Source organism: Pelodiscus sinensis, chromosome 16 (assembly GCF_049634645.1).
Source record: "Pelodiscus sinensis isolate JC-2024 chromosome 16, ASM4963464v1, whole genome shotgun sequence".
NCBI classification, from domain to species: domain Eukaryota; kingdom Metazoa; phylum Chordata; order Testudines; family Trionychidae; genus Pelodiscus; species Pelodiscus sinensis.
In genome coordinates, this window is record NC_134726.1 from 39,147,690 (window position 1) to 39,166,419 (window position 18,730).

Consider the following 18,730-nt stretch of genomic DNA (forward strand, 5'->3'; position numbering starts at 1 on the left):
CTTCCAAAAGACCCTGCAGAAGAATTTCCTTCCACCCCCGTTGGTTAGGGTCATGGCAGAGGGATGGGCCAGCTGTGCTGGGAGCCATGAAGCTGTGAAGATCACAAAGGAAGCCACAGTGCATATTGCTGAGGGGTTGTGTGACACACACACCGCCTGGGGGTGCGTCGCGGGGCCGCCTAGTGGCACCAAAGCCACTTAGAGAATCGTGAGTCTGCTCTCCAGTGTTAGCACCCAGGCAGCTGCCTTGGAGCTCATGCACTAGACGTCCGTGGTCCAAGATGACCAGGGTCTGGCGGTGTTCTGTCTGCAGGGTGCCCCGCCAGCCTAGAACCTCGGCATCTGCAGGGTGCCCCGCCAGCCTAGAACCTCGGCATCTGCAGGGTGCCCCGCCAGCCTAGAACCTCGGCATCTGCAGGGTGCCTTGCCAGCCTAGAACCTCGGCATCTGCAGGGTGCCTTGCCAGCCTAGAACCTCGGCATCTGCAGGGTGCCCCGCCAGCCTAGAACCTCGGCATCTGCAGGGTGCCCCGCCAGCCTAGAACCTCCGCATCTGCAGGGTGCCCCGCCAGCCTAGAACCTCCGCATCTGCAGGGTGCCTTGCCAGCCTAGAACCTCCGCATCTGCAGGGTGCCCCGCCAGCCTAGAACCTCGGCATCTGCAGGGTGACCCGCCAGCCTAGAACCTCGGCATCTGCAGGGTGCCCCACCAGCCTAAAACCTCGGCATCTGCAGGGTGCCCCACCAGCCTAGAACCTCGGCATCTGCAGGGTGCCCCACCAGCCTAGAACCTCGGCATCTGCAGGGTGCCCCGCCAGCCTAGAACCTCCGCATCTGCAGGGTGCCCCGCCAGCCTAGAACCTCGGCATCTGCAGGGTGCCCCGCCAGCCTAGAACCTCGGCATCTGCAGGGTGCCCCGCCAGCCTAGAACCTCGGCATCTGCAGGGTGCCCCGCCAGCCTAGAACCTCTGCATCTGCAGGGTGCCCCGCCAGCCTAGAACCTCCGCATCGGCAGGGTGCCCTACCAGCCTAGAACCTCAGGTTGGACCCCATATCAACTAACAACTTCTAGTTAGTTGGCTCTAGCGCGTCCTACAAGATCCACGGTGACATCTGCCGAGACCTGGGAGAGGTGCGCGAGTCTGTTCAAAACCGGATCTCACCCGCCCTGCACCTATGCCGGGTGTAGCTGGATTTAGCTCATCAGTCCTAAAAGAACGTTAATCTTTTGTACTCTGAGCCACAAAATAATCTCCCAGAATCAGCATCGTCGCCGTTCCCACGCTGCTCGGTCTGGGGGCAAATGGCTCTTTTGGTTGCCAGGACAGTGTCTTTTCTGGAACGGAGCTTAAACGTTTCCTGCTTCATCTGTCCGTGGTCTGTGTCTCTGCTGAGGGTAATTGTTCTAATTCACTTAGTCCAGAGGAGACCTGGTGGCTGTGGAGAAGCAGAGTCTGTTTGGAGGACGCAGCGTCTGACCTGGAGGAAGGAAATCGATGCTCTGCCGCTGCCTTGTGCAATGAGCACGAGCTGTGTCGCGAACGTGGGCATTTGGCTTTGACTCTGAAAGGGCTCCCGTGGCCCTGGGTTCTCTCGCCGGGGCGGGGCAGCGCGTCGCTGCAGACAGATGCGATTAAGCCCAGGGCCTGTCTCTAGGCTTGGAAGATACAGTGCGTGTTGTGTTCCTTAGGGGTATTGTTGCACGTTAGTGGACGCCTGTGCTCGGGCTGGTGCCCAGTCTGGCATGCTGAATGCAGAAGGTGGGGAGGCCCGAAACCTTGCCCCTCCAGGCGCTGGTTACAAAAACTTCCCCCCAGAACAGGGGCGTAGCAAGGGGGAACGGGGACGGGCACCACACTCGTCCCCCTCTGCTCCCCCGTCATCCCTCGGCTCGCCTGCTCCTCCTCCGCCCGCCACTGGCTGGAGCCGCCCCCAGCCCAACCCCTCCATCTCCGCCGGCGGGTTAGTGCGTGCAGGGGCCTGGCCTCAAACTGAAAGGGGCGGGGGACGATGCGGTACAAGCTCCTCCCGCCCCCAGGGTCGGGCTCAGCCGGGCACCAAGTTCGGGTCCCCGCCGCCAGATGCAAATTTAGCCTTTGCCCCCACGTGCATAACACCCTTGATCACAATACACAGATTTTGGGGACTTCACTGCCACCAGCAAGTGCTTTTTGATCCCTAAAAAACCCAGGGGTGAACACTTGAAACCACCCCGGGTACCCCGAGCTCTTTTGCCCAATAGAGCTTGAAAAAGAAAAGAGAAAAAACAAGCTGCAGTCTCTGGTAGCTGACCCCTCTGTCCAAGGCCTGCGGACACCCACAGCCAGACCCTCCAGGACACAGGAATCCACCCCTTACCTTAATACAAGCGATTTGCAGTGTTGTTTTCAAGTCGTCATCATCAAATCCAAGTTGAGTCTCGAGTCCCTAAAGTCACTTTCGGTCAAGTCCCAAGTCGAGTCTCAAGTCTTAATTTAAAAACCGTCAAGTCACTTTTGTACAAGCCGTCACTATCGGCCTTTTTGGACAATTTTTTCACCAAGTCAATTTAACAAAATTAGCAAGTCTCAAGTTGAGTCTCGAGTCACAAACAATGAACCCGTGTTGAGTCTTGAGTCACGACACCTCGGCGACTTAAGTCGGACTCGAGTTCAAGTCGTGGGACTCGAGTCAACTACTCTGGTGATTTGTATTACAAAACAAGAGATGAACTTGATAAAGCAGCCTTGGTTGCTAGATGCTACAGAGCAACTAAGGAAAACAAATTAAAAACCAGAGAAGAGTCTCGGCACAACGCTTAGATGGCAGTAAAGGGGGAGGGGAGACAGATTCACACGAAGGAATTCAAACCAAGCTACAAAAGAAAGAAAAATGACCCTGAAAATGACTGGACCCATTTCCCTGGTCGTCACTTCTTATGTTCTCTTGGTTCACTCCGCTCCCAGGCCCTGAATTCCGGGGTGGGGGTGGGAAGCGGGTTGGGGGGGGAAGAGGGCATGGCTGTCCTGCATCATTCTGTGCATCTCGACTCCTGGTTTAACTGTCCCCACAAAGAAAGCAGGCAGGGAACCTGTATCCAATTCAAATGTCAACCCTCTCCTGGCCACCTTTGCTAGGTACCTGAGTTAACCCCTTAGTCACTGGGGGCTGGTCAGTCCTCTGCCTGTTCACGACAGCCTGTCACCATCTGACTCCTCCCCTCATCTGGCTAACTCTTTACAGCAGGGTTTCTTCAACGTTTTAAGACCGTGGAACACCAAACAATCTTCTTTTGTATGCAGAACTCCGGGGGAAAGTTGTTGAGCCAAAAAAAAAAAAGGGCGGGGGTGGGGGGTTGTGGCCCCTTTAATTGCCACATGTGTTGTCCCAATCGAGCTTCCGCCTCCACTGGGGGAACGAGGGGGAGTTAAGAGGCCTCCGACTGTCTCGAGGCACACGGTTTAAGAAACATTGCTTTCCAAGCTTCCAGGAAAGCAGCGTCTGCGTGTCTGTGGGCGCTGGCCCTCGCTAATGCCGTGTGTTGATGGATGATGGCAGGCTGAGCGGACCCTCCCAGCAAAGTCCCGCCTCGCTGGCTACACTACTGGCCTTTCCGACTTCCTAAAATTCGTCCTCCTGGAACACGTTGTCGTGTGTTCCTTGGCCGCCCAGCCCGGGAGTTGCTTGGGAAACTGCTCCTCCGCTTTCTTGGGAATTGTTACGGGCTCGTCTTAGGCTGAGGGGCTTGGGAGGGAGTTTACTGCTTTCCACGCTTGCCGCCTTCCCTAGCACCAGAGTGACACAGGCTTGCACAACCCGGGGGCCTTGCTGCTGCTGCATGAGGACCTTCTGCTGGGGAGCAGGACCTTGGCCCATGTGCTTTCTGGGCTAAAACCTTCGCTCTAGGGAAGCGGTCGGATGGATTACCGTGTTCTTGCTGTGTGTGAATAAACTGGCTGTGTGTGTGTGTGTGTGTGTGTGTTTCGTGAGTTTCATCTCAGTTCCATCTCCTTCTTGGCCTGCAGGCTTTTCCTGGAGCTGCTCATCTAACTCCTCATGGATGAAGCCCCCAGTGTTGCTTGTCTGTGGCTACCTGATGCTGGCCCTGCAGCTGGCCAGGAAGGATCAGTGGAATGGGGGTTAGGGGGCGGGGCTTGGCTCCAGGGGTGGGGCCTTGGGCAGAAGGGGCGGGGCTAAGGCTTGCCTTCCCCAGCTGGGCCTTCACCCATCACCCCTGGGGGCTCCCTTTCCTGCCCAGCTGACCTGGCCAGGCTTGGTCCTGTTGGGAGTGGGTACCAGCCCGCTGTCCGTCCTGAGCACATGGTGGTTCCTGCGCGTGATCCCCAAGCCCGCAGCTGGGCTGAAGTTGCCTCCAGTCCTCAGGAGCGACTTGAGCTGCTGGCTTGGGCCAAGGGGGCGTGGCTCCCGGCTTTCCGGAGCCTCCAGTGAGTCTCAGTCCACTGATATTCGGTCAGGGCCAGACAATGCAGCGGCTCAGATACACCTCCCGTGGCAGGCGCTGAGCTTGGCGGGCAGCCCGTTCAGTGCCAGGGATTGCCAGTCTGTAGTGTGGCCACCTGAGCCAGGGCCACCTGAGCCAGAGCCCCCTGGCCCCCTCTGCAAGGCAGGCTCTGCGTTCAGAAACCGCGCCTGACACGCTGCTGGGCTCCAGGGTTAGCGCGATGGCCCTGCTACAGGGAAAGGCTCTTCCCTCCCGCCTCTCAGTACTGCACATGTGCAGGGCGGTGGCTTTTATCTTCTCACAAAGCCAGATGGAGAGGCCGGGGTGCGGGCTGGTACGGAAAACGGCCAATTTCCGAAACACGATTTCTTAAAGCCCCTTGGGGAAGGGCGAGTGAGTGGGAGACGGCGTTTGCTGCCCCGAACGGCGGGATTCAAGATAACCGATGTTCCTTGAACGGGGATTCCAGACCAGCAAACATCCCTGCCTTGAGCAGCGGCAAGCGACAAGGAAACGTTCAGTGCGTGTTTGGTGTGGATTGTACAAACGGCTCCCGAGCTGTGCCGCTTCTCTCTGGGATTTGATGACTTATTCGCCATAGAAGAGCTGCAAATTAACGGCCTCATTAGAGGCCTGGGGAAGCCATTTCCTGAGCTGCAATTTCTAACCTGTCAAAGAAGCAACCTGACAGCGCCGAAGGGTAATGAAATTAACACACTGGCGCCACGGCTGTGCCTCCCAGTGGCACCAGCTCATCAGTAAAGATGGTGAGTTGCCGGGTTGGGCTTTGCGCTTGCGAAATGCTGGTGCCGAAAGCCAGCCCTTGGATTTTACCCGGCACAGTGGAGACTGAGTAATTCCTGTCCGGTGTAAAGCTCTGGGTGAAGCCAGAGGGAAGAGCTGCTGATTCTCCGTCCTCCCGGCAGGGCGCAGCTGTGTAAGAATTCTGGCACAACTTGCAAAGGCATTAGCACCTGCATAACTTGCGGGGTGCGAGTAATCCCGCTCAGCAGAGCGGACTGGTCACCTAACGAGTCCCATTTAACAAGCAGGCCTGCCCGTCGACCGGTGCAGGTTTGGACCAAAGGGCTTTGGAAGGCAATGGAAAGCTTCCCATTTGCTGACTTTGGGTCGGGCGCTAGATAGGACGATGAGGGTTGGTAGGTCTTTTTCCCAATGGATTTCCATTCCTGCAGCCGGTGTTAGGGAGGCAACACTCGCTGTTCCCGTTGGAGAGCCTTGTACCGCCGCGTGCGACGCAGACGACGTCTCTGTTTCTCTGCACTGGGCTTCATGGAGCTGTGACATGCGCCGTGTGGAAGGCGCTGCGATTCCTTTTCTGCCCTTGCTCATGTGCCCTGCGGGGTTCCCGGACAGGCCAGGAGGGTGAGCGGTGCATGTGTATTTAATGACTTGCTTGCTGTGTAAACGCTGGGAGCAGGCTGACACGCCACCCTTGGGAGGCCTTGAACATCGGCGCAGACGGTGGCTCCCTCGTTTCTCGTGTCACTTGAAGAGGGTGTTTCGACCCGGCTGCCGGACGTGCAGGAGGAACTTAAAGCAAAGACATGGTGCTTTCCTGCGTGGCTTCCCAGGAGTAAGGGGCACAGGCCAAGGTGAGCCCCAGGTTTGCGTGCCTCAGTTTCCCTTCTGCTCGGTTCGGCTGGCTCCAGCCCGTCACAGTCTTTGCCCCGTAACCATCATTCTGCCTTCCGTCCATGTTTCTATTCCTCTTGTGCGCTTTTCCCCAGGAAGCTGGCCCCTTTGTCTCCCCCCCTCGCCCAGCCGTGTCATAGTGTACGTTTGTAGAGGCCTTCTCTGTCCTGTATTTCCAAGGAAATGTCACCAAACCTTACATGTCGGGTTTCCATTCTTCACGTGGTTTGAACCCGGTTTCTGTCCTCCATTGTATCTGGCGTGTTCTGATGCTGCCGCTGGTGTTCCGCCATGGTTGGGGGGTCCGAAATGGGTTCCGGCAAACCTCTGTTGGCCCGGGGGAGTGGCGTGTCTCAGAAGATCGGCTTGCGAGGAGGAACGGCTTTGGACTGGCCTGGCTTGACCATTTGTTTTCATTTGTTCTTCGAAGACGGGCATAAAAGCGGGTAGTGATCAATGGCTCGATGTCAGGATGGCGGTCGGTTTCTAGCGGAGTGCCCCAAGGTTCGGTTCTAGGACCGGTTTTGTTCAATATCTTTATTAATGACCTGGAGGAGAGGATGGATTGCACCCTCAGCAAGTTTGCGGATGACACTAAGCTGGGGGGAGAGGTAGATACGCTTGAGGGCAGAGATAGGGTCCAGAATGACTTAGACAAATTGGAGGATTGGGCCACAAGAAATTTGATGAGGTTCAACAAGGACAAGTGCAGAGTCCTGCCCTTGGGACGGAAGAATCCCAAGTATTGGTACAGGCTGGGGACCAACCGGTTAAGTAGTAGTTCTGCAGAAAAGGACCTGGGGGTTACAGTGGATGAGAAGCTGGAGATGAGTCAACAGGCGCCCTTGTAGCCAAGAAGGCTAATGGCATATTAGGCTGCATTAAGAGGAGCATTGCCAGCAGACCCAGAGATGTCATTAGTCCCCTTTATTCGGCTTTGGTGAGGCCGCATCTGGAGTATTGTGTCCAGTTCTGGGCCCCCCACTACAAAAAGGATGTGGACACATTGGAGAGGGTCCAGCGGAGGGCGACCAAAATGATTAGTGGGCTGGAGCATATGACCTATGAGGAGAGGCTGAGGGAGTTGGGTCTGTTTAGTCTGCAGAAGAGAAGAGTGAGGGGGGGATTTGAGAGCAGCCTTCAACTTCCTGAAGGGAGGTTCCAAAGAGGATGGAGAGAGGCTGTTCTCAGTAGTGACAGGTGGCAGAACAAGGAGCAATGGCCTCAAGTTGTGGTGGGAGAGGTCCAGGTTGGATATTAGGAAAAACTATTTCCCTAGGAGGGTGGTGAAGCACTGGGATGGTTCCCTAGGGAAGTAGTGGAGTCTCCATCCCTAGAGGTGTTTAAGTCTCGGCTTGACAAAGCCCTGGCCGGGTTGATTTAGTGGGATTGGTCCTGCCTAGAGCAGGGGGCTGGACTTGACCTTCTGAGGTCTCTTCCAGCTCTATGATTCTATGATAAAAGGGACCGTCCTAAAGGATGCACTCAACTAGTGAACTTGCCTTCTCTTTCTTAAACTAAAGAAGCCTTTCACTATCGGTGGTAAATAAGCCAATGGAGGGATGTTAGGAGTTACTGTAGAGAAATTTTCCTGGGTGTCTGGCTGGTGAGTCTTGCCCACATGCTCAGGGTTTAGCTGATCGCCATATTTGGGGTCGGGAAGGAATTTTCCTCCAGGGTAGATTGGCAGAGGCCCTGGAGGTTTTTCTCCTTCCTCTGTAGCATGGGGCATGGGTCACTGCTGGAGGATTCTCTGCATCTTGGGGTCTTTAAACCATCCTTTGAGGACTTCAATATCTGAGATCTAGGTGAGAGGATTATTCTAGGAGGGGTGGGTGAGATTCTGTGGCCTGCACTGTGCAGGGGGTCAGACTAGATGATCATAATGGTCCCTTCTGACCTTAAAGTCTGAGTCTAAGCCCAGTTCCTTCAGCCTTCCCTCCTAGCTCATGTTCTCTAGACCTTGCCTCCTCTACGTTGCTCTTCTCTGCACCTTCTCCGATTTCTCCCCATCCTTCTTCAAATGTGGGGCCCAGAACTGGACACAAGACTCCAGCTGGGGCCTAATCGGTGCAGAGTAGAGTGGAGGGATGTCTGCTCGCATATCGCTCACCATGCTCCCGTTCACGCCGCCCAGACTCGTGTTGGCTTTTTTTGCCACAGTGTCACACGGCTGACTCCTATTGTCACAGGGAAACTTGCATTCAAGTGCAGAGGTGGCTTTTTTTTTTTTAAACTTGCCTTCATATTTGGGCAGCCGGCTGGGGAGGAAAGCAATCCAGCGAAGGGCCACTCAGTCCAGTGACCGTGTCACTTGTGATGGTCCCAGCACAAATTAATGAAACCACCCTGGGATTTGCTTTTCATCATGCGACATCCTGAGGCTGCCTGCCCTTGAGGGGGTGTGTCTAAACTACATGGCTCCGTCGACGGAGCCCTGTAGATCTGTTTGTTCGGCAAAGGGAAATGAAGCGGCGATTTAAATAATCGCGGCTTCTGTGACCCGCCAACCAATCGCAGTCCCGGGGGTGCCGGTTCAGATGCATCGTTCGAGATGGGCGTGGGCACTGCCTTTGGAAGAACTTGCCGTAGGCACGTGAGTGTCTCCTCTGGCTTTGTGTGACCAGGGCCCAGAACAATCCTAGAACTCTGGGACTGGAAGGGCCCTCGAGAGCCCTCGACTCCAGTCCCCCAGCTCCCGGCAGGACCAAGCACCATCTAGTCCAGGGGTTCCCAACCTGGGGTACACGTACCCCAAGGGGTACGAGCAGCTTGGCAAGGGGGTCCGGGGAATATTTGGTAAATAACTAGATTATCCTCATTGAAATATTCCAAACGTAGTCGTGTGAGGGAAAAACGTTGTGGATCCTAGAGTCTAGAATGTATTTCCTTTCATATTGAATAGGGGGTACGGGAAGCTTTACTAAAAGCCAAGGGGGTACGAGGACCAAAAAAGGTTGGGAACCCCGATCTAGCCCATCCCTGGCCGGTGTGTGTCCAACCTGCTCTGAAATCTCTCCAGGGATGGAGATTCCACAACCTCCCAGGCAACTTATCCCAGCGTTTCACCCCCTGACAGGCAGGAAGTTTTCCTCACGTCCGACCTCAACCTCCCTGGCTGCAGCTTAAGAGCTTGCCACTGACTCCAACCTTAGCGACTTTGCCCTTAGCTCCCGGGGAGAAGCCTGGGAATTCAGGGCTCACTGTCCTTGGTTGCATCCCTGCTGGCAGCTATTAGTGCAGGTTGAAGATTCGGCCCTGGGGAGGCCACATCTGGAGTGTTGCATCCAGTTCTGGGCCCCCCATTACAGAAAGGACGTGGGCACATTGGAGAGGGGCCAGCGGAGGGCGACCAAAATGCTGCGGGGGCTGGAGCACATGGCCTATGAGGAGAGGCTGAGGGACTTGGGCTTGTTTAGTCTGCAGCAGAGAAGAGTGAGGGGGGATTTGAGAGCAGCCTGCAACTCCCTGCAGGGGGGGTCCAGAGAGGCTGGCGAGAAGCTGTTCTCAGTGGGGGCAGAACAAGGAGCAATGGGCTCAAGTTGCAGGGGGAGGTCTAGGTTGGAGACCAGGAAAATCGATTTCCCGAGGCGGGTGGGGAAGTGCTGGGCTGGGTTCCCGAGGGAGGGGGAATCTCCATCCCTGGAGGTGTCTAAGTCCCGGCTGGACAAAGCCCTGGCTGGGCTGATTGAGTTGGGTCGGTCCTGCCTTGGGCAGGGGGTGGACTCGGTGCCTCCTGAGGTCTCTGCCAGCCCTGGGAGTCGAGGATTCACAGCCCTCTGTGCCACGCGTCTCATAGAGCCCCCTGCAGAGCCTGGGCCTCTCCTCTCAGTCTGCAGCAGCTGGGGGTTGTACCTCCCCGGACCCTGGATTGTCCGCCCCGGGGGGGGGGAGGGGGGAGTTTAGTGCTCATTCTACTCAGCCGAGAAGCCCGGGTCACAGTCCTCCCTTGACGCTCGCCCTGAGCGCCGCTGCGCCAATCGGAAACGTGCGTGAGCAGCCTCCACGGAGCCTCGAATGAAAACGCGGCTCTGAAGAAAGGCGAGACGACTGCAGCCTGGCAGCCGAAGGCGGCTGCGTCGCTGTGCCTGCCGGAGTCCTAGTAGGGGCCTGCTCGTGTTGCTCAGGCAGGAGAGGGCTTGCGTCTCAAAGCGCCTTCTGTGTCCATGGGGGGCCCAGACGCACAAGCCGCGCCCCTCCTGCGAGCGCCCACTCCTCAACGTGCCATCTGCGCCGGAGCCAAGCGCGCGGAGGCCGTGGCGGGGCTGCCCCGTGTCCCCAGGCGCATTGGCTGGTAACAGTACAGCCACACACTCCCAAGCCTGCTGTTTTCCAGCCCTCCCTCCATCCCGCCGCCTTGTTTGCCGTAGTAAATTAAACTCTGCCCTTAACGCCTTGTGATATCTCGGTTTCTTTTCCTTTGTGATCTGCCCGTGTTAGCACCTTGGGTCTCTGACTCAGCATCCCTGTAAGTCTCTGTTTCTCTTCCAGCCATGCCGGTGTGAATGGTTAGTAAGAGGGGAGTAAAGATCCGTTATCTTCAGTCAGCCAGCGTAAAGGTTGGAGCTGTACAGAAAACCTTAGGCTGTGACTACAGTTCAGTTAGTATTGCCTAAATCAAAGCAGCGTTCAGCACGTTGGCCAGGGCACTTTCGGTTAACTGCCTAGATGCAGCCCAGATCCAGCACCCCATATAAGTATAAAATCATGACGGGTGGGGAGAAAGTGAATAAGGAAAAGTTCTTTACTTGTTCTCATAACACAAGAACTAGGGGTCACCAAATGAAATGAATAGGTGGCAGGTCTATAACAAACCAAAGGAAGTTTTTCTTCACACAGCGCACAGTCAACCTGTGGAACTCCTTGCCAGAGGATGTGGTGAAGGCTAGGGTGTTAACAGTTCAAAAAAGAACTAGATAAATTCATGAAGGCGTGGTCCGTCAGTGGCTGTTAGCCAGGCTGAGCAGGGAGGGTGTCCTAGCCTCTGTTTGTCACAGGCTGGGAATGGGCGACAGGGGAGGGATCACGTGAGGATTCCCTGTTCTGTTCCCTCCCTCTGCGGCACCTGGCCTTGGCCACTGTGGGCAGACAGGACACTGGGCTGCATGGCCCTTTGGTCTGCCCCAGTCTGGCTGTCCTGATGTCCTTATGTCCTTATGCTATTTGCCTTCGCCTTTGAAGCTAAATCTCCATTATATTGTCCAACCCTCTTGCCTATCTACCGATGCTCTTTCTGTGCTGCGCATTCCCCTGGGCAGAGGTGGAAGTTGGAGCATGGCAGGACGGTTTATACCCGAGGTAACTCCAGAGACTCCAGCATCAATGATGCCAAAGTGAATTGGATGTAGCCTACCCAGGCGCTTCGGGATGCTCGTCCATGAAGTAGTTCTGAGAGGTGACCTCCGTTGATACCACGCGGCAGGTTGTTCTCAAGTTCCACCGCGTCTCATTGAAACACGACCTACCGTGGGAGTTGTGGGCGGCTTTTCGGGGAGACGTAACCGCCAAGGGCTGTTCCTTCTGACCGATGAGCGGGAGTGCAATTTTTGCGAGGCTTCCTTAATGAGCTAATTAGCCTGTCTCACACAGGCAGGAAACGAAGTGTAACGAGCCAGCACATTTCAGTGCCCCGGTGGAAAAGCCCTTCACTCCTGATGTAGCGAGGTGCAAGTCTTTGATTTACCTTTTGATTGACATGTTCACTGCGTTCTCTTTGCAGTTTGCTGCTTCGTCGTGCACAAGCGGTGCCATGAATTTGTTACTTTCACCTGCCCGGGTGCTGATAAGGGTCCTGCTTCTGATGTAAGTAAATTCAGCGGCCGATCTCCTGGGGGGAGGAGGGGGGGAGGTTACAATGTCAAGTCGCTGGTGAGCCAGCTTGCCTGTCAACATTTCAACCTCTGCTTGAAACTGGTAATTGTGCAGGCCAAGCCCGAAGATCTCCCCTCTGCAGCGATTCCCCTTGTCTCTGGCATGTGCAACAATGCTTTGGAGATGACCCCCCTCTCTCCCCCATCTTTGGCTGGGATTGGTTTAGCCCGGGAAGCAGGAACTGTGAATTTTGCCTCCGTGACGGTCGGGTGAGCCATCGGTGTATGTTGGAGGGTTTATTATAGAGACTTCCGGATTGGCAACCTCTCGAGCAAAAACCACCCGAGTGTCCCCAAAGAAGTGTTGAGGCTTGAGCAGCGGAGTCCAACCTGAGCTCTCCCCCCAGCTCCGCTCCCAGCTGCCTCTGGGACCTTGACTCCATCACAGCCTCAGTTTCTCCATTTGTCAAAGGTTCATATTTAATCGCGCTCCTGCCTTGGCTGACTTGTTCCTGGGGGGGCACGTCTAGACTTGCTTTCACTTTCGAAAGAAGATCTGCACATTGGGCACAAATTTGCATATCTTTTTCTGATCACTTTTTCGAAAGAGGTTCTTTCGAAAAGGAAAGTAGTCTAGACACGGTTCTTTTGAGAACAAAGCCCTTTTTCAAAAGAACCATGTAAACCTCATTTTTTTAGGAAGACCATTTCTTTTGAAGAGGGTTTTTTTTTCTTGAAAGAACCGCGTCTAGACGACTTTCTTTTTTGAAAGAGCCTCTTTCAAAAAAGCGATCGGAAGAAGTTATGCAAATTCAGCACGAATTTGCATATCTTCTTTCGAAAGTGAAAGCAAGTCTAGACGTGCCGTGGGTAGGCTTGCCAGATGCTTTTACCAAAAATCCCAAACATGGGGGAAAAAACAACTGGGAGATGGGAGACCAAACTTGGTTGAGACCCCAAAAAAAAAAAAAAAGGTCGCTGTACCTTTAAGAATCCCCGTGCTCCTCGCTTCCCCACGCCAAATGCAGCAGGGGAAGAATGTCCCTGCCAGCCTTCTGGCCAAGAGGGACAGAAAATACTGGGACATTTTACATATCCAGTATTTTCTGGGTTTTTTTAACCGGACGGGGCAGAAAAAATGGACTGTCCGGGAGAAAACCAGACACCTGGCAACCCTAGCGCTTGCTGAAATAACTGGTCCTTTTATCTTTTGTCACATGGATGAAATAACAACGAGGGAGGAGACTGATTTTTAAAACTACCAGTTGGTTGTTAATTGATAGGGTTTTCTCTGAATAATCTACTGGTCGCTACCCTTCTTCAGCATCATGTATCAGAGGGGGGAGCTGTGTTAGTCTGTAACTTTAAAAACAGCAAGTGGTCCTGTGGCACCTTAGAGACTCATAAAACTACGTAGGAGCTTTAGTGGGTAAAAGCCACTTCATCAGATGAGCTGGAGTGGAAATAACAGAATCCAAGACTCGTGTGTGTGTGTGTGTGTGTGTATGTTCGTATATAGATATATAGCAGCAGAAGTACCTGTCAATTGTAGGACCTGTATTAATTAAGTGGGCTGGATGTGTCCTCTTTATCATGTTAATCATCATGCTACAGTCCAGTCTGTCTTACAAATGCTCGCCCTGTCCACGGCACCCCTATTTGATGAGAATTAACCTTTAATACCATTTAGATTCTCTTGGTCATGAATAGACAAAATCATCCCAGATTATTTTAACTTCATGAATATTAGCAGCAAAACAAATAAACAAAAAACAGAAAAAAACCCAACTTGTTTTTTCAAGAATCTCAATCACAGTATTAGCTCTCAGATTTAATTAAATGTATGCATCTATTTGTCAAGCCCTCTTCTGCCTGGAGAAGAAAACGTTTGAATCAATTTCACACTCCCCTTTTGCTTTACGCGGTCAGCCTTGCACCAAATCCTTGAGCATTCCCAGGAAGCAATGACATGAAATTAACAAGGCAACGATATCACATATAATTACTGACTGAACTACATCCGGGCAAGCACGATGCTGCACTGGGATGGTGCACGAGTCTGCCGCGTTTAAAGTCAGCCGTTCTGAAAAGCCGGAGTGCTGGGTGAATCCCGACTTCCATATTGTTCTTGTTCAGTCCTGGTGTGTCCAAGGAAGACAGGCCGGGCAGGGCACAGCCAGGCACGGTGCCATCATGTTAGATCCCCTGCAATGATTTTACCTTCTGGCCTGTCTGGAAGGTTTAACCTTTTTACCGTGGAAGTTGATTAATTTCAGCAACTGCTACAGGAAACTAGGCTGCACCAGGATGCTAGTTAAAAATAGAAACTGTGGTGGCTACAGTGTAACCAAATGGGGTGGCTAACCGTGTGTTCGGCTGCCGCTATAATCGTAGGTCACGTGCACGGATTTATAAAGGGCATCGTTCTGCATCGTGTCCTGGGGCTTTTCCAGTGAAGGGCTCTGTCTCTGCTTCTAACAGAGCCGTGTGCCCAGAGCACCTAGGTGGGTTACAGTCGGGCGTGGTAGTGACAGGTGGCATGCTGCTTTCTAGCTGTTCAGCTCCCCTGCTGTTTAATCGGAGAGAAAAAAACCGTGCCGGGGGTGGGGCTGGCAGCCAGTGTGCTCCGGCCTCACTTTCGGGGAGCCCCTTGCCACGCTGGGCTGCTGTCTCTGTATCAGAAGCAGCAGCGCGGGGTACCAGGCGGGAGCTGGTCTGCGAGGGGAGACAGTTTAAAAACCAGCTCCCCTCGCGGACCGGCTGCCCATCACCCCACACTGCTGCCTCTGACACAGAGGCAGCAGCGTGGGGTGGCAGCAGGGGTGGGGGGGAGGGCTTAGCTCCCAGACCCGGTGCGAGACAGAACTGAGCCGGGCTGCTGGCCAGCCTGCTAAAAATGTCCTGGCAAGGAAGGCGGGGGAGGGAAATGCATGTAGGTGAGATGCATGTAGGTGAATTACTCGGTTAATGCACGACACTGGCACATCCCTAGCTGGGAGAGGAGGCGGGTCTCTCAGCTTTATCAGGTTTCTGGAAACAACAGGATGAAATTCAATCATGGCAAATGCAAAGCACTTCACTTTGGAAGGAAAACCCAACTACACAGCTACGCAGTGGGGAGTGGCAGGCTAGGAGGTAGCACTGCTGTGTCACACATGGGAATGAGGCAGCCGGGTAAAGCAGCTGCGAAAAAAGTTCCAGTCGTTCCGGGGTGTATTCCTAGGAAGGTCGCGTGTATAAAGCAGGTGGTGAAAGTCCTGCCCTACTCTGCACTGTGGAGGCCTCAGCGGAGGATTGTCCAGGGTTGGGTGCCGCACTTTGCGGGAGAGGCACACAGATCGGAGAGAGTCCAGAGAAGAGCAACAAATAGTAGAGGAGGTTTGAAAAATGGGACCAGTGAGGGAAGGTTAAAGAACGGGGCATGTTCCGTCTTGAGAACAGAAGACTGAAGGGGGATGTTAAGGGCTTTCGCAAGGAAGATTGTGATCGAGTGTTCCCCACCGAGAAAACTCCAAGACAAGCCATCCTGGGCCTAATTGCCAGCAAGGGAGATTTAGGTTGGAAAGCAGGAAAACTTGCAAGGTAGTTAAGCTATGGAGCAGGCTTCTAAGCGAAGGAGGAGGTTAAGAGCAGGTTAGACAAACACCTGTCAGGGTTGGAGCAGGTTTACTTGGTCTGGCCTCAGCAGGACTTGGTGACCTCGCCAGACCCCTTCCAGTCCTACATGAATATGTTCTGATGCTCATCCAAAGGAGTTCATATCTCTTTGGCTTTTTGTAATACTTTGATATTGGCCTGCGCGCACAGTCGGACAAGCCCTAACCGTGCACAAAGCAATGTCATAGTTGTGCGCTTACTTTACATCTCGAATTGGGTTGCGTGGGAATAAAAGCCTCCTCTTTCCATTTCAGAACAGTGTCATAACACTTGTATTTAGTTTCCACCATTCGAATGATCCAGTGAATCATATTCATGATCGCTTCACAGAAGGACGACAAAAAGACACGTGTCTAAGAAGACACATGAGATCTTTGTTAGAGATGGAAAAGACTTCTGGCTAATGGAGCGGTGGACCTTGTCAGGCTTTCTCATCAAAATGTTGCTCATCAGAAAGGCGCTGTTGGTCAAAATCTGAACATTGAGAAAAATGTATCAACTTTGACTGCAGGTTGAATGTGTCTAAGAACATAAGAACGGCCGTACTGGGTCAGACCAAAAGTCCATCTAGCCCAGTAGCCTGTCTGCCGACAGTGGCCAGTGCCAGGTGCCCCGGAGGGGGTGGACTGAAGACAATGATCAAACGATTTGTCTCATGCTATCCATCTCCAGCCTCTGACAAACAGAGGCCAGGGACACCCTGGCTAATTGCCTTTTATGGACCTAACCTCCATGAATTTATCTAGCTTCTCTTTAAACTCTGTTATACTTCTAGCCTTCACAGCCTCCTCTGGCAAGGAGTTCCACAGGTTGACTAGTCCGACACTCTCTGGTCCGGCAACATCTGTGGTCCGCAATGGCGTTAGTGAGCCAGAGATCCACTTTATCATGGGGGTGGCCAAGTTTCCGATGGTCTCATGAAGTTTGTTTCCAGCCACCAGACCTGGCTCTCAGGGTTCTGTGCTGTTATTTAGCTCTAATTGACCCCAAAATATCTTCTAAGAGCCCACAAGCAGTGGAAGTGTCAGTGATGCTGCTAGACAATATTGACCTCCCATGGTTCAGCAAATTCTCTGGTTTGGCACCGGCAGGTCCCGCGGGTGCCAGACGAGAAAAGTTCAACCTGTATTTCATATTAAAACTCCCAAGAACCACTTTCCAATAACGTCAAAAGTCCTGTTCTGACATTTTGGAATGGCACGTTTTCAAATACACTCTTGAAATAGAATTCATTGTTTTTCTGTGGAACACCCGTAAAACCAAAATGTTAAAAAGTCAGACCGAAGGGGGTGGGCTGACCTGAAATACAATTCTTTCAGGACTTCGCTTCCTGCGACGTTTCCAAATGTTGTTTTAATTCCACGCAAAGTGTGAAAATGTGAAAACAAGTCAAATCACAGAATTTCCTGTGAAATAGAAAGTCCCGTTCCCGCTCCGGCCTCCCTAACCCTGTCTCCTCTGCCACTGCAGGTGTGTCCAGCCTGGCTTTCTTGGTCTGCTCACCAGGGACACTTTTCCTTCTGCCTGCGGAATTTTCTCCCCGCTGTCTGGAAGTGACCTTCAACTCCCTGAAGTTAACTAAACTCTTACTTTTGTTTAACTTCATCCCCTTCCTTTCAACTCTTCTCCTCTTTGATATGGAGGCCGTTCAGATCCCTGCCTATTAACACGGGACTCGGGGAAGGAGAACTAGCGTGAGCGTGGGCAGTCGCCGATAACGTGTGTATTAAAATGATATTTGACATTTTTGCCCAGCATGAAAGTGACTCCTAATGGAATTCAGTCATCCGAGCAGCCTCACACAAACCTGCTCAGTTTCCTTTTAATTTTAGATTTAAGCAATGGGCAGATGAAATTGACCAGATATCTGCCACCAGCTTTTCTGTTCGTCTGCCTGCCTGATCCCATGGGCAGGGGAAGGCACCCGGTCACCAGCTAAATGCTTTGCCGTTGCATATCCAGTGCATCTCTAGCCAAAGCGGCGAGGAGTCCTGTGGCACCTTATAGACTAACCGAAGTGTAGGAGCATAAGCTTTCGTGGGCAAAGACCCACTTCGTCAGATGCATGTAGTGGAAATTTCCAGAGGCAGGAATAAATATGCAGGCCAGGATCAGGCTGGAGATGACCAGGTGGATCCAATCAAGGAGGATGGGGCTCACTTCTAGCAGCTGATCTGGAGGTGTGAATTCCAAGAGAGCAGAAGCTGCTTTTGTAGTTAGCGAGCCATTCACAGACTTTGTTTAATCCAGAGTTGATTGTGTCAAACTTGAAGATGAACTGTAGCTCAGCAGTTTCTCTTTGAAGTCTGGTCCTGAAGTTTTTTTGCTGCAGGATGGCTACTTTTAGATCTGCAATTGTGTGTCCAGGGAGACTGAAGTGTTCCCCTACAGGTTTTTGTATGTTGCCATTCCTAATATCAGATTTGTGTCCATTGATTCTTTTACGTAGGGACTGTCCAGTTTGGCCGATGTATATAGCAGTGGGGCATTGTTGGCACATGATGGCATATATTACGTTGGTAGATGTGCAGGAGAACGTACCAGTGACAGTATGGCTGATCTGGTTAGGTCCTGTGATGGTGTTGCTGGTGTATATATGTGGGCACTTTCTAGCCAAGTGTAAATTTTTCCGTCTTCTGATCTCCTTGCGCTCGGTCAACCCAGAAGGCACCGGGAGGCACAGGGCCTATGTATTCTAACTCCCTGGCAGCCCCAACTGAGCAGGAGTCCTGTAAACAGGGAGAGTTTTACATATAAAATTAACTTTCAATGTACCTAGAGCAAAATCTTCAAAGGATTTTTGCCCATCTCGCGTGCGGAGAAGCAGCTTCTTTTCCGTACAGAAAAGGACTTTACATGCACAGTATGGTACAGGTTGGACTCTCTAGTTCGGCACCCTCAGGGCCTGACCGGTGCCGAGCCAGAGAATTTGCTGGACCACAGGAGGTCAATATTGTCTAGCAGAATTAGCAACACGTGCATTGTTTACTGGGATCTTAGGGTGCATCTACACAGCAAGGTTTAACTGGAAATAAGCAACGCAAACTGAGCTATGTCAATGGCGTAGCTTATTTCGAACTAGCTTATTATCGGAGTGTCTACACAGCACTTATTTCAAAATAGAGCACTCTTCCTCCGCCTTCTCTTGCTCCTCATACGATGAGGGTT

At 52.9% G+C, this 18,730-nt stretch overlaps 1 protein-coding gene across 2 annotated transcripts in view; it reads left to right on the forward strand.

Annotated features, from left to right (window-relative positions):
* PRKCB (protein kinase C beta) overlaps window positions 1-18,730 on the forward strand; it is a 246,309-nt gene that overhangs the window by 84,785 nt on the left and 142,794 nt on the right. For both annotated transcript variants that reach the window (XM_075899914.1, XM_075899913.1), the window contains exon 3: window positions 11,815-11,897. In XM_075899914.1, the coding sequence (XP_075756029.1) occupies window positions 11,815-11,897 (83 nt within the window). The remainder of the gene's footprint in view (window positions 1-11,814; window positions 11,898-18,730) is intronic.